General features: G+C 40.4%; 1 protein-coding gene across 7 annotated transcripts in view; it reads left to right on the top strand.

The window, feature by feature from the left end:
- The first annotated feature begins 630 nt into the window (after window positions 1-630).
- The window catches only part of Akap10 (A-kinase anchoring protein 10), a 63,224-nt gene continuing 39,340 nt past the window's right edge, over window positions 631-24,514 (top strand). For 2 of the 7 annotated variants that reach the window (XR_015630777.1, XM_087572894.1), the window contains exons 1-5: window positions 631-869; window positions 7,369-7,416; window positions 13,677-13,859; window positions 14,481-15,038; window positions 19,788-19,886. Coding sequence is in view for 6 of the 7 variants with exons in the window: in XM_087572894.1 (XP_087429020.1) it covers window positions 782-869; window positions 7,369-7,416; window positions 13,677-13,859; window positions 14,481-15,038; window positions 19,788-19,886 (976 nt within the window). In the remaining variant the exon portion in view is untranslated. 7 annotated transcript variants of the gene reach the window in all.

Raw genomic sequence — 24,514 nt, 5'->3', positions numbered from 1 at the left:
GATCCAACATAAAAAAACAGCAACTGTGTGCGTCATGAGTTCCTGGTTCGCTTTTGGCAGGAGTTGCAGCTATAGTGACCATCCATCCAGGGCACTAAAGGTGGGTAAGCTTTAAGGAAGCCAGATTTATAGAAAGATGGCATTCGAATAAGAACGGGAAAAAAAAAATCCCCTGTCGAGGCTCAGGTTGCTGGCTCTTTCTGTTTTGAGCATCTGCAGGGATCTCATCTGAAAATGAACCTACTACTCTTTTTCTCCTTCCTTCCTGAGGTCACTTTGAGGGACGAAGCTTCAGCAGATACAAAAGAGCAGATTACTGCCCTCGATTCCTCGTCCTGCTGGCTCGCCTGCATCCCCCGGGGACCAGGCAGGGTAACGCTGCCAATCAGCCTGCGGCATTTAGCAAAATTCCGCGAAAAGGCTGCGTGGCAGTGCTGGCCCAGGCTTTTCGAAGAGGAGGCTCAGTAGATACACGATCACCGGGAGACTTCAGCAGGAAGAGTTGGTTCACCGACGCGAGGACGCCGGGTCACGTGGGCTGGGCGGGCGCGCGCCCCAGCCCCGCGGGAGGAGGTGCGCAGGAGGGGGCGGGGCCGGGGCCTCCCGTGAAGCCCCGCGCGCGGACGGACCGGAACTCTAAGCGGGTGGCTTGTTGATAACATGGCGGCAGCAGCTGCCCGGGCATCCCGAGGAGGCGGCAGCGCCCACACCCGGAAGAAGGGGGTGTTTTCGGACTAGTGCAGCGGCTCCTGCGGACCCGGAAGTCCCGGCCAGCTGCTGAATGAGGGGAGCCGGGCCCTCCCCGCGACACTCCCCCCGCGCCCTCCGCCCCGACCCGGGCCCCGCCATGTCCTTCTTCCGGCGGAAAGGTAGCTGAGGGGTCGCCGGCGGGGGGCGAGCCGGGCCTCGGGCAGTGGTGGGGCGGCAAACCTGCAAGGGTTTCGTCGGGGCGGCCGCAAGGCTCTCGGTGAGCCGCTCGGCCTCCGCGCCGACACCCGCGGTGCGGTGTGCTGCCCGGGACTCCGCAGGGGAGAAGGTGGCCTCCTCAGACGAGGTGGAGGGGCATTGTTGCTTCGGGCCGAAAGTGCTTGCTTAAACCCGTAGAAATTAACACCTGTTTGCTAAAGAAAGGTTTTTCTGGTGTGTTTGGTTTCCAGAGGCTTAGATGTGTGTGTTGTCTGTGTGCACGCGCGCACTGTGGATCAAGATCAAGGAAATCCCTTTACTTATAGGAAGTCTTGACTTTTCCGAACATTGGGGGGCTTATACCTAAAACCACGCGAAACTGTTAATTTCTTCAACTAGCACTATTTTCTAGTTTCCTCTTTTGGGGGGCGGAGGTGGTGAGCGGAAGGGGGCCCACTGTTATTCCTAAAATAAAATTTCTTACTATTGAAGTTCCGTATTCGGAAGACTACTGCTTTTGATGATTTAGCAAGTTTACTAATTATTGGAACCGTTGCTGCTTTTATAAACGAACTACTTAGATTTCAGATGTTCAGTTGTAAAAGCTTGCTTAGAGGCAAGGTGATTTTGATCCTGGAGAGGGTGGTTGTATTTTATTAAACATGCATACACAAATTGATCAATCAAATTTCTTTAGATGGAGATGGTTGTTTCTGTTCATTCTTGCTGCTTCAGAGAAGATATATCAGACTTTTTTAAAAAACGTAACACTAAATCAGACTTGTATTCACATGGTAGCTTTTTCATAAACTCTGTAACCTGAAGCAGCCAGTTAACCCACTTTTTTCCCAGCTGCGAATCAGGTGATTGCTCATAGGACTGAAGCTGCCTTGTCTGTCGATGCTAGGTGATGAATGAATGAAACTGGTAAATGGTAGGAAGCTTTATCAGCAACGTATCTTAATATCTCTGGAGTTATAAACTGCACCTAGTTTGACAGTGTCGGGGTGCTTATATTTTAAGGGGGGGGTAATTCTAAGTATGGGACTAATTTCAAGTTGCACAACAGACAGTTTGTCTGTTTATTTCACACACACTGTCAAGTGTCCTGTCTGCCAGACACTGTCTTAGGGTGTCATGGAACAGTCATATGGGCATAGTCTCTGTACCTATGAAGTTCATTGATGCTGTAGGCAGACAGTAAATAGGCCAAGAAACTGTGTGTATATACTTACAAACTGAACGATGAAAGTAATTTATGAAGAAAAATCTATTGTGGTTGGATGTGAGAGGAAGGATCAGTATGTAACCTTGAAACGTAAAGCTGGTGGGTCAGTAGTAGGATGTAACTTTAGAGAGGTCAGGAAAGACGCTGGAGGCACCAGGAATAAAGAGCTAGTGGCCTTTAGGAAAGGCAGCTTAGCCGCTGTGACTGAGGCATAGAGAGGCAGGTGGGCAAGCACCACATTATCGGTAGTTTTATCCCAGATCAGAGAGAATATATTATCAGAGAGGTGACCTTACAGTAAAAGAGTGATCTGATTATTTGCTTAGCAAGCTCATTCTGGAGCCAGACAGCTCAGCAAGTAAAGACCCTTGCTGTGGAGCCTAACCATCTGAGTTAGAACCTCAGGACCCACAGCACAATGCTTGGAGGAAAACAGTAAACTCCCATTAAGTTGTCCTCTGACCTCCACATATGTGTTGTGTGGTAGTCCACGCCTACAAAATAAATAAATGTACTTAAGGGAAAAAAGATTATTCCAGATGAGTTTTGGAGACTGAATATGGCAAGAAAAGCTAGAAACAACCTTTTTGGGGGAATTGAGACAGTCTGACTTTGTAGTCCTGACCTTAGCATTCACTGATGAGGTCAGGGAGCCTCGTGTTCTTCCTCTGATTTAGTATTTGGATTACAGGCATGTGTCACCACACCTAACTTCTGAAAACAGTCAAAAAGATCCTCATCAGTTTATTTTTCTTTCTTGATAGAGGTTTATCACATTTCACTTAAAAGAGGGCTGGGGATGGCTCAGTCCTTAAGAGCATATATGAGCATGTATTGTTCTTACATGGGACCTGGGTTTCATTCCCAGAACCTACATGGCAGCTTAGTATCATCTGTAACTCCAGGTCCAGGGAATTCCCTACCCTCCTCTGGCCTCCTTGGGCACTAGGCATACACATGTATAGATGTAGGCAGAAACTCACACACCACAATGAAATGGAAAACACTGTGAGAATTACCTTAGTGTTTTCTCATTACCTGTCTATTGTGTTTTTTCTTTTGTATCTCATTTTGAGATAGGCTCTTTGTGATCTGCTGTCATGAGTTTTGTCTTTTAGTTTTTTTGTATTTCCAAGTCAATATCTTGATATGTAGTCATTACTAGCCTTAGAAGTATAGCAGTGCTGTCTCTGTCTTCTGAGTACAGGGATTGCAGGAATGTAACACAGCCTGGCTCTTCTGTATACATACCCTGGAATGGATGGAACTACAAGATTCTCTTTCATCTTTAAGAATAGCTTCTCTTAGATCGCTGTCATTTTACTCTGCTTTCACACAGAAATGTCACATAGGAATTAGCACTGACTTCTGTATGTATGTTCACCGTGTGTGCCCTTGCTCAAGGAGGCCAGAAGAGAGCATCTGATTCTCTAGAACTGGAGTTAAAGATTGTTGTAAGCTGCCATGTGAGCGCTTGGAAGTTATTGTAACTTAATTCCTTATATTTCTGTTTACCTATTTTCTTATTAATAAATATATTTCTTAGTTTTTACTTACAGACATTGTTGATGATCATTTAAGTAGGTGTCTTCTTATGCAGTTATGCAAGAATATCAATCATCAGGCTGAGATAACAAATGCAAAGTGGTTAGAACAGTTACCCTACCATAGGCATGCTTTTTCTCTTCTCATCTGTGCTGTTTTTTAACTTGCCAGCTTTCTCTTTTGGAATTTTATTGATAGACTAAGTTCCATACTGGGAAGCCAAGATATAGCTCTCAAAACATAAACTATCACACCTGGCCATTTGGCACAGTGCTTCCAAGCAGCTGAATAGATCTTGGCTCTGAAACCCAGAAGACCCAAGCAGAAAGGGGAATGCCTTCTTCAGTACAATGATCACAGCTTTCAAGGACTCATCAAAGCAAAGATCCTGCCTTCATTTGCTGGACCTACAGAAGATACTCAGAAATTGCATTTAGGATGGAGCCCTTTCTGTCTAGAAAAAAAATTTTTTTTAATTCGTTAAATGCGTGTGAGAGTGTGTGTGTGTGTGTGTGTGTGTGTGTGTGAGAGAGAGAGAGAGACAGACAGACAGACACACAGACACACAGACACACACACAGACACACACACAGACACACACACACACAGGGTGGGGGCGTTTCTCTGTGTAGTCCAAGAAATGCTGGAACTTGTCCTATAGACCAAACTAGCCTGGAACTCAGAGACTTAGCTGCCTGTGCCGGAGTGCTAGAATTAAAGGTGTGCGACCTGGGACAAGCAGGAGTGTGTGCTCTTAACTGCTGAGCCATCTTTTCAGCTTTCTCTCCTTAAATACTTTAAATTCTCTACCTCAAGAACACATTGTTTTCCCTCTAAGTCATTTTAAATTTTGTTTTATTCACATGTTGTGCTCCTCTTTACTTGGAGATTTTTGTGTGGGGGGTAGTGGTCTAAGTGGACATGTAAGGAAATCTAAGGAGACTGTGGAGTCAGTTCTCTTAATGTGGGTTCTGAAGATCAAAATCAGGTTAATCAACTTTATACGGCAAACACTTTAAGGATTAAGCCATCTCTCTAGTGTTTGGGATTTATTTTCTATTTCAGAGACAAGATACAGTACATTCATCAAATCTCTTACTCCACCAGTTTTTTATTTTGTTTTTAGACTTACATATGTATATGATTGATTCGCTTACGTGTGTGTGTGTGTGTGTGTGTGTGTGTGTGTGTGTGTGTGTGTGTCTTGGTGCCCTAGAAGGTCAGAAGAGGAAGTTGGATCATCAGGAACTATAGACATGGGTTCTCTGAAAGAGCAGCACATGCCCTTGACCACTAAGCCATCTCAACAGTCCAGTGCACCACTAGCTTTTGAAAGCAGGTGTTATTGTAACATAGATATGTCTGTAATTTTGATAATGTAAACAGAGACCTTTGAGGTAACTTTTTTTTTTTTTTTTTTTTTGGTTCTTTTTTTCGGAGCTGGGGACCTAACCCAGGGCCTTGCGCTTCCTAGGCAAGCACTCTACCACTGAGCTAAATCCCCAACCCCGACCTTTGAGGTAACTTAAAGTAGTTACAATATGGGACTAGTGGAATGGCTCAGCAGGTCAAAGTGCTTGTCAGGTAAGTCTGACAACTTGAATTCAGTCCCTGAAACTCATCATAGTGAAAGGAGAAAAAGACACATTTTATTTTGATCTCCACATATGTATACTGACATAGACACACACGCACACACGCACACACACACAGAGTGTATCAAGTAAAATAAAACTTTGAGATTAAAAACAGTGTGTGTGAATGTTTTGTCTGAATGTGGTATGTTTATACACTATGAGAATGCTATGCCCCTGGAGGCCAGAAGAAAGCATTGACCACCTATAATTGGAGTTCCAGTCAGTTAGCCACCATGTGGGTGCTAGAAATCAAACCTGGGTCCTCTGGAAGAGTAGCCAGTGCTCTTAACCACTGAGCCGTTTCTCCAACCTCAATTAAAAAGTTTTTAAAATGGAATTGGAGGGATGGCCCTGCCTCTGGCTAGTGGTAGAGGAAAGTCTCTACCACTTTCCTCCTCCTATGTTTTACCTTTTCACAGGCCCATAGCAACAGCAAGCAATAGACTGGAACCTTTGAGATCCACTCCTCAAAATGAATGTTCTGACAGAAACAATTGGGGTGATTAAAAATTGGTGGTGCACGCCTTTAATCCTAGCATGGGGAGGCAGAGGCAGGCTGATGTAGAGTGAGTTCCAGGGTAGTCAGGGCTACACAGAAAAACCCAGTCTCAAAAAAGAATAAAAATAAAAATAAAAAAGTCAGGGCTAATTTTTATAGGCTAGTTCTATGTGAAAATATAAGAATCATCATGACATCTTAGTATTTAAAAAGGCAAATGATAATCTTGTAATTTCATCCTCTCTATAGCATAGGCTTCATTCGCCATTCATCTCCTTATATCAGAAGAGACATAGGTCACTGTGGGTGGTGGGTGGTACATTCCTGCTAGTCAAACACTTGGAGGATAAAGCAAGAGGATTCCTGTCAGATACTGGTCACTCCATCACACATTCCTGACAGCAGTGCCTAGTGACAGCAACTACTTTATCTTTCTCAGGTTGAGGCCTTCGTGCTTGGAGGTAGATTTGCTGAAGGCAAGGGCACTTTTCTGGTCTTGGCAAGTTGAGCACACTCTGGGGATTTGGGTTGTTGATGGGTAGACTTTAGGGAGATACTTGAGAGCCAGCTATTTTTTGCTACTGCTTTTCAGCATTAATAGTATTTCAGAACTTGGAGACATGGGCACATTCTGAGATTTCTTACTTTGATAAGACACGCAAGATGAATTCAAGGAAATGTAATGTTTAAGATGAACACAAGGAACGTAAAGATTAAAAATAACCTCATGGGGGCTGGGGATTTAGCTCAGTGGTAGAGCGCTTGCCTAGGAAGCGCAAGGCCCTGGGTTCAGTCCCCAGCTCCGAAAAAAAGAACCAAAAAAAAAAAAAAATAACCTCATGTCAGGTATAATTAGAATCCACACTTGGCCTAGAGCAGCTTTGCAGCTCTCCTGCTTGCTGTTGTGAGCTTATCTGCTATAGAATTTTCACTGTTTTGTGTAATAAAGGAAAGATGATGTAATCATTTTAGAGACAGCCTGTTAGACTCAGGCTTAGGAATTGAGGTTGTAAATTTGGGATGTTTGTACCCAAAGCTAGGGAGGGCATATAAAAGAAGTAAGATGCTATATAGAACCAAAGAAGTCTTTCTTTACTGTGCTTGTAGGCGCATAGTGGGTGACTCGTGGTATTAAAATTTATCCTAAATGTATTTCAAATGCCTTTTGCAAGTATTTCATTTTTCATCAGCAACCCTCTAAGTGAGTCTTATTAATTACCTGATTTTACTACTTAAGGAAATTAATATTCAATGAATTTAAATAACATCCATGATTACACGGCTGATAAGTAGCAAGAGACAGAGTTTGAATATGGATATTTTGAAGGGTTTCTTCAATAACCCTTCAGAGACTTTGCTACCTTGCTGTTTAGAGGTTACTTCCTCAGAGAATTCTTTCCTAAGAACCGACCTACCCTGAGGGCACATATGGCTCATTGTTCTAGAACTCAGAATACTCATTCTATGAGATTCAAGTGTCTCTGATGTTGACAATATAGAGAATGGATCTTTTTCACTGTATAAGTTGGTCATGATGCCCTTTTGTGTTCTAGTGAAAGGTAAAGAGCAAGAGAAGACCTTAGATGTCAAATCCATTAAAGGTGAGCAATTCTCCGTGTATTTACAGTGATAAACACTGCGTATGAATGTTCTAATCTTACCTCCTTTTGCCATGACAGCAGTCATTCTCCACCATTATTATTATTATTATTATTATTATTATTATTATTACTACTACTACTACTATTTCTAACTGTGATTTATTTTTTTCTTTAACATGTGTATTCTAACAGTCTTACTGAGCATTTGTTGTTGGCTGCTGTAAAGTGTACCAGTTTTTTCTTTGTCAATCGTACATTTGATTGCTCCCTAATAGTTGGCTTTGTTCAATAAAACAGACACTAAGCTGTGACAGGGAGAATCCCATTTATAAGGCTGATTTTCTATCTATTCAGAAATGTGGATGAGTACAGTTTTCACTGTACCACTTAGGACCAATGGTCTTCATTGAAGCTTATTCCCAGTACATGATGGATATTAACACACTGTTCTTATTTATGGGTTTAAGAATGCTTTTTTAAATTTTCTGCTAGGTTTTTTATTCAATGTCTATTGTACTGAGATTAGAATGAAAATTTATAATGGGGAATTATTTCTATAGCCAGTACATACAAAATTCATTGTCTGACATAGCTAAAATATGCAGACTGCTTCTTAGACTTTTCTAGAAATTTCTGATATGTGGTCAGCATTGAGTGTTTACTGTCTGCTCAATTAGCCGGAGAGTTTAATTTATAACGTTTATAAGACTTGTAAGGTTAGAGAAGAAAATGCTCCTTCGGCCTTATAAACTTATTACTGATAATTTAAAGTGAGATCATTTAAACTACTTTCTTTAAGATGTGACTGGCATTTGGTAAAGGAGAAAGTTCTAAGTGGAGGCTTGTGAAGCTACGTCTGTCTGGGAGAAGGAAGGGCTTAGCACCCCAGGCCGACAGAACTTCAGTCTTCACCCAGAACTGGGACCAGTAGCCTGACTTTGAAAAGCCTGGAGCTTTCTTTAGATTCTTCATTTTGCATAGTGGGGAGATTGGCTTCATTTTCTTTCCCTCAGTGAGTTTCTAATTCTCTAAATTAAAATTAAGATGTAAAAACTTCATACTAGTTGGGTAAGATGAAGCATGCTTTTAATCACAACACAGAGGCAGGCAAATCTCATTGAGTTTGAGGCCAACCATGCCTGGCCACACAGCAAGTTTCAGGGCAGCTCAGGCTACATAGTGAGACCATGTTTCTCTCAGAAAAAAAACAAGTAAATAAGTTATGTCTGGAAAATAATAATTTGCCAAATAATATATAAAGTAAAATAATTTTCATGCTCACAATCTGCTAGTGAGATCACATAGTGTCTGCTTAGCAGGCAAGGACTTAACTTTAGGATAATAACAGAAGCATTACAAGACCCAGACCTTCAAGAAGGGTCCTTGAGAGACTCAGCGGGCAAAACTGCTCATGGCAGGCGAGAACTGATTCCTTTTATTTCCATAAATACTCGTTGCCACAGATGCACCTGTACTTCATTGCATGCATGAACATGCACATGCACGCAAACACAGACATATGTAAGGATAAATGTGAGGTCGTAGTCTGATTAACAGGACCTACTTAAATGCACACTAGCAAATGAAGCAAAAATAGCAAATGACTACTATTTACAGAGCACTTTTTAGTTCTTAGTAGTTAAAAGGTTGGCTGTAACTTTTAAAAACTTTTAAAAAGTTGGCTGTGGGGTTGGGGATTTAGCTCAGTGGTAGAGCGCTTGCCTAGGAAGCGCAAGGCCCTGGGTTCGGTCCCCAGCTCCGAAAAAAAAAAGAACCAAAAAAAAAAAAAAAAAGTTGGCTGTAACAAGACTGAAAAATTAGATATTGCTTTTATTGAGTTCATAGATTGGTAGAGGAGAAGAAAATTTGCCAAATAATTTTTCAAGTTGCTCGAACTAGTGATGGGAATGAAGAGATGAGGACAGAATTGAAAGTCCAACAGGTAAAATTAATTGAGTTTTGTTATTGGTTAGATCTCAGATGTGAGGGACACAGATATAAGGTTTATGACTTGCTACCTTTCTGGCTTGCCTCACAGAACCAAGCTAGGGAATTAGGTGTTTAGTTATGGTATATTGTGGGAAGTGCCTTTGAGTCATTCATTTCCGTATGTTTTACACATAGTAATTCTAGGGTCTGAGGTCTTAACCATAGGTATGACTCTAGGTGACCTAGGTTGGAATTCTGCCTATTGAAATGACCCTTTTCAAGGTGATAGATCTAGGACAAAGTAGTTACCTTTTCTGTATGTTTGCCTCTGTCTTTAAAAATGGAGGAAATACCAGTCTTGAAGAATTGTTCAGAGAAACCCAAACATGAGTAAAAACCCACAGACAAGGCAGTAGATCGCCTGATCTGTCATGGGTGTTCTCGGCACTGATTGCTGCCTCATGTTAACGTACTGAGCTGAAGGGAAGTGTTGCAAGGAGCCCGGAAAACCTGAGGTCAGCAAACATTAGGGAACACTTTATGGAAGTATTATAGCTTATATAAACACTGGGGAATTAAGAGGAACTGAATGAAAGAGAAGATTGGTTTGGCTTTTTTTTTTTTTTTTTTTTTTCTTTTTCTTTTTTTCGGAGCTGGGGACCGAACCCAGGGTCTTGGGCTTGCTAGGCAAGCGCTCTACCGCTGAGCTAAATCCCCAGCCCCTGGTTTGGTTTTTTGTTTGTTTGTTTTTGTTTTTTGGTCCTTGCCAGCCTTCAGATTTTTTTTGAATATATGCGAGTCTGAGGGTCCTTCAGATAAGTAAAGGGAAATTTTTGCAGAAGGATTGAAATGATGTTGTACAGAGCCATAAAGACCAGAAAAGAAAAGAGGCCCTAGTTACAGAGTTGTTGCCAACGACTCAGCTGCCTCTCCCTCCAACCCCCTAGATTCCTGATGCTCCCAGTCTTCCACCCCCACCTCTCACCCACATTCTCTTCTGCTGCCGGCCTTTGGCAGGCCATTTCCACTGAGAAAAGGAATTGTATCAAAAGCCTGCTATCTAGGACCTTCAGGTAAAGTTGACTGAGGATTACATATCCATGTAAGAATTCAGCTGTCAACTTCCTTACTACTACTATTCCAGAGATTGCTCATAATTATGATAAAACGAAGCTAGAGGCATTTAAGAAGAAATCTGCCGGGGTTGGGGATTTAGCTCAGTGGTAGAGCGCTTGCCTAGGAAGCACAAGGCCCTGGGTTCGGTCCCCAGCTCCAAAAAAAAGAACCAAAAAAAAAAAGAAAAGAAAAGAAATCTGCCTTTGTTACCAATTGTACTATTGTTACCTTTGTACTATAGTTAAGCTTCCAGATTATGGAGAAGCAGTTCAGCTGGAGAACACATACCAATTTCTAACAGAGATTGGACTAGCTAAGGATTATTTCCTGAGGGTTTGTGGGTTTTAAGTGCTGCGGCTCTCTGAAGCTTAAGTGAGGATTTCCTTATAATGAGTAAAATTTCCCTTCTATCCCTTGTCACAATTTAAAACAAAAACAAAAAAACACCTCATATCTTGTGTAGTATATCCATTTGGGGTCAATTTTTTTTTCTTTTTTCTTTTTTTCGGAGCTGGGGACCGAACCCAGGGCCTTGCAGTTGCTAGGCAAGCGCTCTACCACTGAGCTAAATCCCCAACACCTGGGGTCAAATTTTAACTCATACTAGTATAGCTCCTTCATGCAGTACACTGAAAAGAGATGCCAAAAGACAGAGCAAAATAGAAAAACAAAAAAATCCAAAACCAGAAAACAAAGTTAACCCAGAGAAAATGGGGAGCCATTTGTAGGCCTTTGAGCAGGATACTGATGCTATATGGTTTTTTCGAAAGGGTAGTTTAAAAGAATTCTAAGATGGAGACCCAGAAATTCTTTTATATTGTAGAAAAAGAGTTTAGTCTTGAAAATAAATAAGAAAGTAAACAAAAGAGAACACTACTGAGATAGTGAAAAAAAATTAAGGCCATACTCTTGAGCTTTATAGACTGGTAGGTTTGAACAGACAGGGGAATTAGAAAAATCGGTTTAGAAGAGGTGATAACTTTTATACTAGGACAAATATGGCCTTAGGTGGCAAAGCCAGAGAGGGAATCCCCAACAATAAATAGGAAGAGATGTGAGGGCAGAGCCCAGACTAAAGGGCAGAAGCAGTCAGGCCAGGGCTGCTTTGCCTACTCCAGACAGGTTTTCCCCAGGAGCTGTTGCTAAAGGAACAATGGAGCTTAGGTTAGTTATTCTGCTTTGATTGAATTTGTAGATCTAATTAGGTCTGATTTTTATTAAGTTTATTTGGGGCAGGGAAAAGAGCTTATAGTTTAAAGTTTGAAAACTTTTGCTCTAGTAATAACTGACGGTTTGAGAATAAATGTACTTTTGAGAAGAAAGCATTATATAGAGCATCCTTAGGATGCGGAGTCAGGAAAGGAAACCATTTCTGACCGTGGACAATTAGGAGATGGGTTTTAGAAGGAGAAGAAGAGATTCAAGGGAAGTTAGGGAGTGTAGTACCATGGAGACCAACTAAAGAGAAGGGAAGTTAGGGAGTGTAGTACCATGGAGACCAACTAAAGAGAAGGGAAGTTAGGGAGTGTAGTACCATGGAGACCAACTAAAGAGACTGTGAGGAAGAAACAGGTGCATAAGAGGCGTGAGTTGTAATAGAGTAGTGAAGAGGGGCAGAAAACCTTGTATTTTCCCTGCATGTTTATGTGTGCATCATGTATGTAGAGGCCAGAAGAGGGCATGGAACTGGGGTTATAGGTAGTTATGAGCCACCTTGTGGGTGCTGGGAATGGAACTCTGGTTTTCTCCAAGAGCAATGAATGCTAACTGATTCACCACCTCCTCTCACCCCCTAAGAAAAAGTACTATACAAATGGATTCATAGCATTTTTGTTGTCATGGACATCTAATTAATATATAATTAGAAAGGAGACATTCACATAGAATTTTCAGTGTAGTTATTGTCTGTATAAGAAAACTAACCAGGGATGGTGAGATGGTTCAGTGGCTAAACATGATTGTCAGGCAAGCCTGGAGACCCTGGGTTTGATCCCCTGGAGCCTACATAAAGGTAGATGAGAGAACCAGCTCTGCAAAGTTGTCTTCTGCTCTTCATGTGTGCATTGTGGCATGTGTACTCATACACATGTATCATGCACACACACACCCTAGTAAATATTTTTTAAAATCTAAACTGGCTCTGATAGTGCATGCCTGTAGTCTTTAACTTAGTTTTAAGTTAAGGGATTAAAGGCATGGAGCACTATGCCCTACCTAAGAGTATTTATTTTTTTCAAAAAAATTTTTTTTTCCCCCGGAGCTGGGGCCCAAACCCAGGGCCTTGCGCTTGCTAGGCAAGCGCTCTACCACTGAGCTAAATCCCCAACTAAGAGTATTTATTTTTAAGTAGCTTGAACTTTAGTCACCAGTGTCTTTTATTAGATGCAGAAGCTTTGTTGCTCAATTAAAGAAGAAAAGTATTGTGATGAACTTTTTCTAGATTTTTTTCTTTCATGAATTTATCTTAAATTTGAGTTTTGTTTGTAAAAGATTAAGAAATTGAAAAGGTCCACATTTCAGAATGCTTTCTGAATTTTTACACTTCGCTCTTAGGAGACAGGTTCTGCCTTGTTGTCCAGACTAACCTGGAACCTGGCTTCCTGGCTCCAGGCTGGGATGGCAGTCGTACAGCACCAGACTGAGCTTGGCTTTGGTTCTTTTAGTCAAAGTTTTCAGAGAACAAACTCTCTAAATTGTATTTGGTGCAGTGTTTTAAGAGTTCTAAATAATAGAGTATCTTCTTTCCATTGTTCTGAGGCTTGTTATCTTCATGATCACTTTTTGGGGACAAGGGCTGTAAAGCTCTGGCAGTCATGGAATGTCACCCTCCCCCGCCTGCCACTTGCTGAGATGAAAGGCATGGGCCAAACAGCCTGGCTTACTTTATTTATTTAGTGTGTATGGGTGTTCAGTCTGCTTAAATGTCTGTGTCCAACATGTGTGTCTCTGCATCATGTGTGTGTGTTCCCCACAGAAGGGCAGCAGAACCCTGGAACTGGAGTTGGAGATATGTGCAGGTTTCCATGTGGGTGCTGGGCTTGAACCCGGGTGTTCTGGAGGAGCAGCCACTAAGCTATCTCTTTAGCACTTTATTTTTTGAATATTGTTTAAATGTTTAAAAAAATTTTTAATTTTTTAACTTTTCTTAAAGTCTGCCTATGAGTTTTACATAATCAAATTGTGTATAACAAAAATTTTTTTTTCAAAATATATAGCTTCAATAGCCGTACATTCCCCACAAAAAAGCACTAAAAATCATGCCTTGCTGGAAGCTGCAGGACCAAGTCATGTTGCAATCAATGCCATTTCTGCCAACATGGACTCTTTTTCAAGTAGCAGGACAGCAACGCTTAAGAAACAGCCAAGCCACATGGAGGCTGCTCATTTTGGAGACTTGGGTAAGTGACCACCACTTGTTGATATTGTCCAGTCAAGGGCAGGCTTACATGTGAGATTCTAGTCATAGGATACTGAAGTGTGTGATTGGAAGAAACTTTGAAAAGATACATTTAAAAAACAAACCACTGGGGTTGGGGATTTAGCTCAGTGGTAGAGCGCTTGCCTAGCAAGGGCAAGGCCCTGGGTTCGGTCCCCAGCTCCGAAAAAACAAAAAAACCCACTGCCAAGTGTAATGAAATAGTATTCATGTAAATATAATGGTAGGCCAATGCAATAGTGAGCAGTGAGCAGTGTACTGAAGAGATGCGTTTGACACTAATAAGATTGCACACACGCACATTCACATACACATAAAGATTGCTCATTTCTGTAGTACTCAGGAATATACAAAGCAAAATAGTAAGTTAAAATATTAAAATATATTCAGAGTTTGCTACTTTGAACATCAAGCGGTTCTGAGGGCAGTGGCCACTCCACGTAAATGATGTGAATGAGTGAAGGCTGTTTTGGAAAGCAGTCAGTGTGGAAGTACTGTGTGATCACTGTCAGAAATGCTGCTAAACTGTGTTTACATAGAGAACTGTTACCAAACGGTTGACTCATTTCCTCCTGTTGTTTAGGCAGATCCTGTCTGGACTATCAAACTCAAGAGACCAAATCCAGTCTTTCAAAGACCCTTGAACAAGTCTTACGTGACAGTGTTGTCCTTCCATATTTCCTTCAGTTTATGGAACTTCGGAGAATGGAGCACCTGGTGAAATTTTGGTTAGAGGCTGAAAGTTTTCACTCTACAACTTGGTCCCGAATAAGAGCACACAGTCTAAACACAGTGAAACAGAGTTCACTGGCTGAGCCTGTCTCTCCATCTAAAAAACAGGAAACGACAGCGTCTTTTGTAACTGAGTCTCTTGACAGGAGGTTGGGAGATTCTAGCTCAGCCCCACTACTTTTGACTCAATCAGAAGGAACTGACCTGAGTAGTAGAACTCAGAACACTCAGAATCACTTGCTGCTTTCCCAGGAATGCCACAGTGCCCATTCTCTCCATCATGAAGTGGCCAGAACAGGAACTCATCAGATTTCCACTGACTCCCAAGAATCCTCTTCCAGACTTGCAGTAGCCAGTAGAAACAGTTGCTCTTCTCCACTGAGAGAACTGTCAGAAAAACTAATGAAAAGTAAGTGTGGTGTCTCACAACATAGAACTCGAGACAAGGAACGGGAGGGTCAGAATCATAGGTGTTCTAGCTGGTTTCCACATTTAGGAGGATTTGGAGGGTTGAGTGGAGTCAGGGTGTGAAAAAAGGAGCAGGAAGGAGATCTTGGGTGTCTGTGTTGCTGTGTGTAACCAGCTGACCAAAGCGTCAGGGCAGTGTGCTGCTTTTTTGTATATTTGGAAGGGAAGCCATTAACCAAGGGGATGATCTCCTGGTCTCAGTCCTCACTACTGTCTGTTGCACTTTGTAGGTTAATTTTTTTCATTTTATTTTTTTAGATTGCTGATAGATATCATTTATTGAGTTCTGTACTAAGTATATATTTGGATTTCATTTGTCATGACAGCTGTGTTAAATAAGTATTAATATTCTTTTTAGCTTTGAGAAGACTAGTTTAGAAAGTTGCCTCTTTAGGTTGTCTATTAAGTGAGGAGCTAGAATTAAATCCAGGCATTTTGAAAACAGCACATTTTTCTGTTAATTCAGAATTTGCACCACATTCTCATTTTTCACAAAGGCTTTGATTTCTAAAAATTGCTTGTAGCACATGGAATCTCTCTAAAGTAGGTCTGGTGTGCTAATGAATCAATTTGAGTTTGTCATTTCTTCTTGAAAAGTTCCTAAGTTTTTGTAAGATTTTTATCTTACTCTGTGTTCAAATGTGTGATTGTGGGCATGCGAATGCCATTGTGCATGTAGAACTCAGAAGAGTGTTCAGTCCTAGGCTACCATGGTAGGCTTCAGGGATCGCGTCTCAGGCTTGTAGTTCAAGCATTTTGATATTGCTAGCCCCTGAATTTTTTCTTGGAATCAGTCTTTGTTTGTTTGTTTGTTTGTTTGTTTGTTTCTTTCTTTCTTTCTTTCTTTCTTTGTCTCTTTCTTTCTTTTTCTTGTAGTTTCTTGTTCATTCCAATTTTGATACTATCTTTATTTTCTTATATTAAACATAGTTGTCCATATTTCCATCTATAGTTCTGGTGGTCCTGATTCATTGTGAATCTTAAGATTCAGAAACTTGATGTGAAATATGTTTTGCTGTATACATGTGTGAATTACAGAGAGTTGTGAGCCATATGTGGCTACTAGAGTTGAACCAGGTCCTGGAAAAGCAGCCAGGACTCCTAACCACTTAGCTGTCTTTCTAGTCTTAAGACCTCAGACTTTTTGTTTGTTTGGTTTGGGCTTTTTGAGACGGGGTATCCTGTCATTTTGGGTGTTCTGGAACTCCTCTATGAACCAGGCTGGTCTCAGACTCAGATCTGCTTGTCGCTGCCTCCTGAGTGCTGGAGTTAAAGGTGTATGTATACCACCACTGCCCGGCAAGACCTCAGGTTTTTTGAGTTAGTTTTGTCTTTATTCATAAAACAATTTAATTGTTCAATATTTTAAAGTAATTTAAATTACATTTAAATAATTTAATAATTTAGAATAATAGAAAAGATTGATTACTTCATGTGCTAAGTCCTGCCTTTCAGGAAGTAATTGTGGTAAGTTTATTCTTGAGTACTTACTATACATCTCGTTTCCAAGATGGAGTAGTAAATGACATAGTCATAGGCTAACCACTCATGGAAGTTTTTATCCAATTTATAAAATATCTGAAGAATTTTTTATTACTTGAGCTTTCATCTTTTATATTTTAACTAATCTTAAATTACTTCATATCATTTTTAGTAATTTTTTTAGATTTATTTACTTGTACATACTTTTTATTTTATATGTACAAATGTTTTGCCTTCACATGTATGTATGCCACATGTGTGCCAAATGGATCCCCTGGTGGGAGGTTATGGATGATTATGAACTGCACGTGGTACTAAGAATTGAAGCCAGGATTTCAACCACAGAGACAAGTCCTCTTTACCACTTAGTCATTTCTCGAGTTCCTGAACTATATCATTTTCAGAAAACCACCACCACCAACAACAACAACAAAATTCATATCTTAGTTAAATTGTAAAGTTCTAGGTATTCTTATTTGTATGGTTTCATGGAGTCACTATTTGAGTTCTGTTGTGGTTGGTTGAAGATCAGTTTTGAGGTGAAAAACAAGATCTTAAGGATTCAGATGTTTTATTTTGTGTTGGGGGTGTTGCCTCAAGTATGCCTACTATGTGCAGCCAGTCATGAGCTGCAATGTGGGTTCTGGGGATCTCATTTGGGTTCTTGGGAAAAGTAACCCTCTCAAGTATTTTAAAAGGTAATTGCTAAAACACTAAATAATGTAAGTTAGTGCTTAAAGTATCTATCTCCCTAATTTCTGAAAGTTCTTTTTTCCAGTTTCTGGCATATCACAGACCCTAAAAGGTACATCTTTTAAAAACAATACAGGATATGTTAAGGGATTTTTCGGTTCCTTTTCTGTTTTTAAGTCACATTGCATTCATTTGTGTGGTGCTATATGTAAAGGTGCTTGCATACTGTGGAGGTCAGAGAACAACTGCCATTATATGGTCCCTGCTGAGCCATTTTACAGGCACTTTTTACTTGTGTTTTTTTTATTTATTTGTTTTTTATTTGTTTTGAGTTAAATCTTTGAAGATTGAGACATGCGTCAATCTATGGATAGATCAGTAAGTCATTAGAACTCAGTTACTGTATCCATTTAATAGCAAAATCATAGTAAGGTCACCTGTAGGGCCTATACATGTCTAGCCATAGGTTCTTGGCCTCATAATCGTGCTAGGTATGGGTTTTATATTGTATAGTGGTCCTTAAGTTCAACCTGAGAGTGGTTGGTTGCACCCAAGATTGTCCTGACCCTAGTACAGTAGTGGGCTTGTATTGTTAAGCCATTCATTATTGCAGCTCATGGGGCTCATGGCTAGAAGAGAGTGCTGATTACTTTTCTCCTCCATCCCTTGTGGAAGGCTAGTCAGTGGGGATGAGTTTTCAGGTTGGTACTAGCTTGGTATCCACTTGTTCTGTGACTTGAGTATATGGTGTCTTCAGCAATAGAGTCTTACTGTCACGTTTTGGAGGTTCCAAGAGCCTAACGAAGTCAATAAACCTATGATGTTTGGGAGAGTCTGTGGGACCTAACTTGCCAACAACTCCAAAAGAGATAGCAAATTCCTGGTATTGGGCTTTTTGTTAGCCTGTGGTGGTGTCTTCTTGTAGGGGCATTGTTACCTCCTTACTCACTTTTAAGTCTTTATGTGTATATTTTTAGGAGGCTTCTATGGTAGTAGTTTTCCATGTGACTTTTTCAAAAGGTTTTTAGTGGAGCATATCCTTCACTATTTCCTTTTCTGTCCTACCCTGCCCACCTCACCCCAATTTAACCCCTCCTGTTACAATTACACTTTTAAACCCCTTATAACCACAAACCAGAGAAAAGAGGCACATACTGTTTGTCTTTCTTGCTCTGGGTTACCTCATAGAGAATGATCGTTTCCTCCTCTATCCATTTACCTGCAAAATTCACTGTCTTAATAGCTGAGTAACGATCCCTTATGTAGATGTACCACATTTTCACTATTTGTTCAGCAGTTAGCAGACATTCAGGATGTTTTTTGCAGATCTATAGAACACTCCACCCAAAGAATACATGTTGTTCCAAGCAGCCCATGGAACTTTCTCAAAAAATGGACCATAAAACAAGTGTCCACAAATAAAAGAAAATTGAGATCACATCCCAATTTACCATGGGATAAAGCCAAATGTCAACAATAGAAATGATGTAGAGGACACAGACTGAACAGTACCACTGACTCAAAGGGGAACAAAAGGAGAAAAGTCTTTAAATTACTACAATTGAACTTCTGAAAGTGAAAACAGCATATCGACATCTAGAAGGCACAGTGAAGTCAGTGCTAAGAGGAAAGTTCTTACATAAAAAATTACTGCCTACGTAAAAAAATTAGGAGATACTTTATCAATTTAATGACGCATAGGAAGGTCTTGAAAAACAGGACCCATCAATAGCCCAAACAAGCAGATAGGAAGAGACCAAAATCAGAGCTGAGAGCTGGAAAGAAGGCTAAGGCTCACCACCAAAATTAGAGCTGAAATCAGAAACACAAAGAATCAATGAAACAGAGTTGGCTCTTTAAAAACATTGACACATCTTTAGCCAAGTTAACCAGAAGAGAGAGATAATCTAAATTAATAAAATTAGAGATGAAAAGGGAGACATTACAACAGACACTGAGGAAATTCATAGATTTCTTTAAAATATACTTTAAAAATCAATATTCCTGTGCACTGGAGAGTCTAAATGGGTGACTTTCTAGGGCTGTTCAGTCTACCAACGTTCAGTCACTAGGAAAGAAATGATTTGATTTCATCTTGCTAACAGTACTTGGTACTGACAAACTATGGCAGAGATGATCCATTTTGGCCTTAGTTTTATAGTGTTTAAATGTCTCAAATGTTATTTATAAATGGAGATTTATAAAGATTTGTGAGCTTCTATGGTTATATTACTACCCCGATAGTTCAATCTGAGACCCTGGAGAAGAGACACAAAAAGAGAACACCACTATAACTAAGAAGCTCAGTAGCTCATACAGACATTGGAAAAATAATTGACCCAGGTTTTCCTGTGCTGTGATCCACACAGTGAAAAGGCAGCTTTGCAGTGGAAGTTGTCCTGTGATAGCACTGCACAGCAAACAGCACCCTGTTGTTATGAACACATGAACACAGTCCTTTTCAGGGATCCAAATTGCATTTTGGCTTTGAAGTTGTCCTCCTCTTCTCTTCTAGGTATAGAACAAGATGCAGTGAATACTTTTACCAAATATATCTCTCCAGATGCTGCTAAACCAATACCAATTACAGAAGCCATGAGAAACGACATCATAGGTAAGTAATACTTGAAATAATGGGGGAAAGAACTAACTAGTTTGGTTACTGACAAGGAGATTTTTTTTTTAATCTTTAATTACCATTATTATTGAAGTTTTTTGTTTTGTCTTTTTTTTTTTTTTTTTTTTTTTCTCCAGACAGAGTCTCTCTATATAGCCATGGCTTGGCCTATAACTCTATGAAGAGAGGGCTGGCCTTGTAGGGAGTCATCTGCCTCTGTCTCCTGAATGTTGGGATAAAAGGCATGTACCCCCACACTCAGCCAAAAAGAAATTTACTATTTTTATGTGTATACATATGTGCATCCATGAATTGATGGGTATGACATGAGTGCAAGAGCTCATAGAGGCCAGATACTAAACCCATATCCTCTGCCAGAGCAACAGTGCTCTTAACTGCTGAACCATCTCAGAGAGAGAGAGAGAAAGAGAGAGAGAGAGAGAGAGAGAGAGAGAGAGACTGAGACTGACACTGTGTGTGTGTGTGTGTGTGTGTGTGTGTGTGTGTGTGTGTGTGTGTGTGTGTGTACACCATGTGCATGCAGGAACCCACAGAAGTCAAAAGAGGACATTTGATTCCGGAACTAGAGTTACAGGCAATTATGAGCCTCCACGTAGGGGCTGAGAATTAAATCTAGGTCTTCTGCAAGATCAGTAAATACTCTTTCCTGCGTTTCCATATCTCTAGCATCTAAGGGACTTTTATCTGATTTTAGCTCACTTCTCTCTTGCATAGTGACTCAGAATCTTGGAGTGGGACCAATAATAGCAAGCACAAAAATAACATTTTTATTGACTATTCCGTAAGACTTAGACAATATTCTGAGGACTTTCCATGTATTGAATAAGAGTCTCTTGTTATAAATAAATACAGTTGCAGTTACTAGTTTGTAAATAAGGAAGCTTGAAAGTGACAGGGCAGGTAGTGCTTTCAAGGACACGGCATTAGGGTTTGTTTGTGCTTTGTTTCTTTGTTGACAGGCCAACTTTTTTTTAAAAAAATGTATTTTAATAAAAAACTAGAATAAAAAAGTTAAATTTCAGAGTTGTTGAGGCAAACATTTCAAAAATGTATTTCCATCATACATATGTATGCATAGGCAAAACTATGTCAATAGCTATATTTCTTCTGCCTCAAACTTTAAAATTGTGGAGAAAAGGCACTGGAGAAAGGGCTAAGTGGTTAAGAGCACTTCCTGCTGTCCCAGAAGACCCCATTTCAGTTCTCAGTACCCTGTGACTCTGGGGAACACTATGGCCTGCACACATGAAAAACACACACATACTCACACACCCAACAGAAATAAAACATGTAAAAAGAAAACTCTTTGTGGGACTAGAGAGATGGCTCAGTAGTTAAGAGGACTGCTCCATTTTCAGAGGACCTGAGTTCAGTTCCCAGCACCCACACAGTGAGTGGCTCACAGGTCTAGGGGGTTTGATGTCCTCTCTAGCCTCAGGGTACCAGGCATGCATGTAGTGCACAAAAATAAATAGGCAAAACATCTATTCACATAAAGTAATTTTTTTTTAAATTGACGAAGCTCCCAGCAACCACATGGTGGCTTCCAACCGTCTATAAGATCTAATCCCTCTTCTGGCATGTAGATATGCATGCAGATAGAGCACTCATATACATAAAATAAACACACCTTAAACAATTTGTTGATTTGTAAAATAATAGATAAAAAATTGGGGGACGATCTGCATGTGCCTGTGCATAGCTGCAACTCCATTGTTTAGGGGTAGAAATGGGTGAAAATAGAGTTTTAGGGAGAGGGAAAGATGTTCAGTGGTGCTGCTACATTAAATAAGATGAACACTAAGAATTCAGAATTAAGAATTAGTAATAGAGTAAATTAATTTTAAGAGTCTTCAAAGGGCTGAACATGGTGGTGCATGCCTTTAATCCCTGCACTCATCAAGCAAAGGCAGGTGGATCTCTGTTTAAGGTCAGCCTGGTCTACATACTAAGTTCTAAGACAGACAGCGCTACATAGTGAGACCTTCATCTCAAAAGAAAAAAGAAAAAGAGTATTTAAAGAAAATAGGAAGAATGGAGCAGAAAGTATTGAAAATTCTTACAAGCTATATTGCTGTGAAGAGTTAAGTCAAGGAACAAGATCTTTGGCTTTGCTTCTAAAGTAAGGATATTACAACCACAAAGTGGGTAATCACATTTAAACAGGAGTCTGTGCTTAGCACCCTCCTGGCAGCTGATGAAAATGAGAGACCACTGACATAAAAGCTTGAGGGAAGAGCCCTTGTAGAGGCAAAAACAGTGGGATTTCAGAGCTGGAATGGAGACTGCTCAGACAGGAGCAAGAGTGGTTCATCTGGGCTAGAGAGTGGCTTAGTGGTTAGGAGTACTTGATGCTTTTGCAGAGAACCACAGTTGCAATTCTCAGCCCCCACATGGCTGCTCACAACTGTCTAACTCCAGTTAGTGAGCTCTCTTCTGGCCTCCTTGAGCACCGGGTATGCACATACTGCATATATAGACATGCAGACAAAATACTCATACACATACAGTAATTAAGAAAAAAGAAAAAAGGTTCATCTGAGTGATAGGAACAAATGCGCTCTGGGGTGGTGAAGACCCATGTGACAGGAGAGGGTCCTAATCTTCTCATTGCTCTGGACTTTGAGTGAAGTATGAAACAAAGTCCTCAGCAGAGAGAATAGAGGAGGTGCTAGATGCTTAAGGAGAAACATGCTATAATAAGAATATAGGAAACAGTTCGCTTTTCCTGCTGTACTTTGACAATTGTGAGACTGGTCTGTGACCCCAGATACATGGAGCCTTCCCCATCAACAGCCAGTTAAGCATATGATTCTCTAGCAGATGCTACTCAGATGTCATCTTTGTCAATTCAGTTCTGTCACTGGCTACCTGGAAATAGCCTCAGATTCTACAGGTTGAGTGAGGTCTTTGTCCCACACGACTTTCTTTTTTAAGAAGGTTGCAGCCTGCATTGCTGGCTCTCATTAACCCTCCTTGGGTTTGATAAGTTTGTTAGAGCAGCCTGTAGAATCTAGGAAAATAGTTAAACTTTCTGATTTATTATAAAGGCTATTTAGAAAGAATGCAGGTCCATAGTCAATGGAAAACTATGTACAGGGCAAATTAGAGAAGGAGCATGGAGCTTCGTGCTTTTTCCACATGCACATCACCTTCTGGATGACCATTAATGTGAAACTCCTCTTTCTCAGCTCTGTACTTTAGGTTTTAATAGAGGCTTCATTTTGTGGGCTGAGCATAAATATTGGCCCCGAGTATGAGTACCTGAACTTCAGTCCCCTTCACTGAAAATCCTAACCCTCTCAACAGGCTATGGTCATGGGCCCCAGTCATTCTGGTGACCAGGTTCTTGCCTGAAGCTTTCTAGGTGTTCCTAAATGTTGGTTATCTTATAAGCGTATGATAAAGACTCATAACTCCAGAGACTCCCAAGAAGTTTAAGATCAGACTGCTAGGAACATGGTTAAAGACCACACACACATTCATACCACAGCTGAGTATGGTCTAGAGAGTGGGGAATAAAGGGATCAGGATGGGACTGACCCTTAAGTTTCCAGAAACCTCCCTAAAGATCGGGACTGAGCGGAGCTGGCCCTTATGGTCGCTTCAGGGTTTTTCTAATGATGTACATTAGGCAGCTCTCTTTATAACTCACACTTCTAAACTTTTAAATCCATAGTTCAGTAGGTTACAGTCTTAGAAATAGTGCTGCTGATTAAAAATATTTTATTGTTCCAGAGGCAGGGGTACATGGATCTCTATAAATCTGAGGCTAGTCTGGTCTTCAAAGAATTAAAGCTAGCCAGGGTTACATAATGCTTGCCCCCTCTCCCCCAGAAAAAAGCTAATATGGAAATTGCCAAGTTGTCCTGTAGAAGATACACTGTGTACACTAGTAGTGGTATAAGTTTTCCTCTGCCCATGCTTGCTTAAGCATATGCTATTAAATGGTTACTATGTATATATGTATGTATGTATATTATCTATATGTATATCTATATATAATTGCTCTAGCATTATATATACATATATTATATATAATATATGTATAATTGCTGAAGCGATCTTGTGTTGATTTTTGTTTTGTCTGCTTCATTTGATAACTCACCAGTTTATCTCTTCACAGTAGCCATTTTATGTTTTTTGTTATTTGTCTTTAAATAGAAGAAAACAGGTTGTTGGCTGGGTAATGATAAAGGTGCCCACCCACCCACCTCTGTTCTTTTGGAGTCGTCTGTCATGTCCTTAGCTCAGTCTTTATTTGGAATGTGGGCCATTAATTGATGGTAAACTTTTGTCATTCATATCCTGACTTTTAAAAAGATTTTATTATTTCAAATTATGTTGTGTACATATCTCTGTGTATGGGTATGTGCATTTGAGTTCAGGTGCCTGTGGAGTTTAGAAAGGCTGTCATATTCCCTGGACCTGGAATTCTGTGTGGTTATGATCTACCTGACATGGGTGCTAGGAACCAAACTTGAGTTCTCTCTGTTAACACTGGTCTCTTTCTCATCCTGTGCCCATTTGTTTTTTTTTGTTTTTTTTTGTTTTTTTTGTTTTTTTTTTTTTTTTTTGTTTTTTTTTTGCCTTTTCATTCTGGT

This window comes from Rattus norvegicus, chromosome 10 (genome assembly GCF_021556685.1).
Source record: "Rattus norvegicus strain SHRSP/BbbUtx chromosome 10, alternate assembly SHRSP_T2T, whole genome shotgun sequence".
Classification (NCBI taxonomy): Eukaryota; Metazoa; Chordata; class Mammalia; order Rodentia; family Muridae; genus Rattus; species Rattus norvegicus.
Note: the sequence above shows the minus strand (reverse complement) of the source record. Positions and strands in the feature narration are given on the sequence as shown.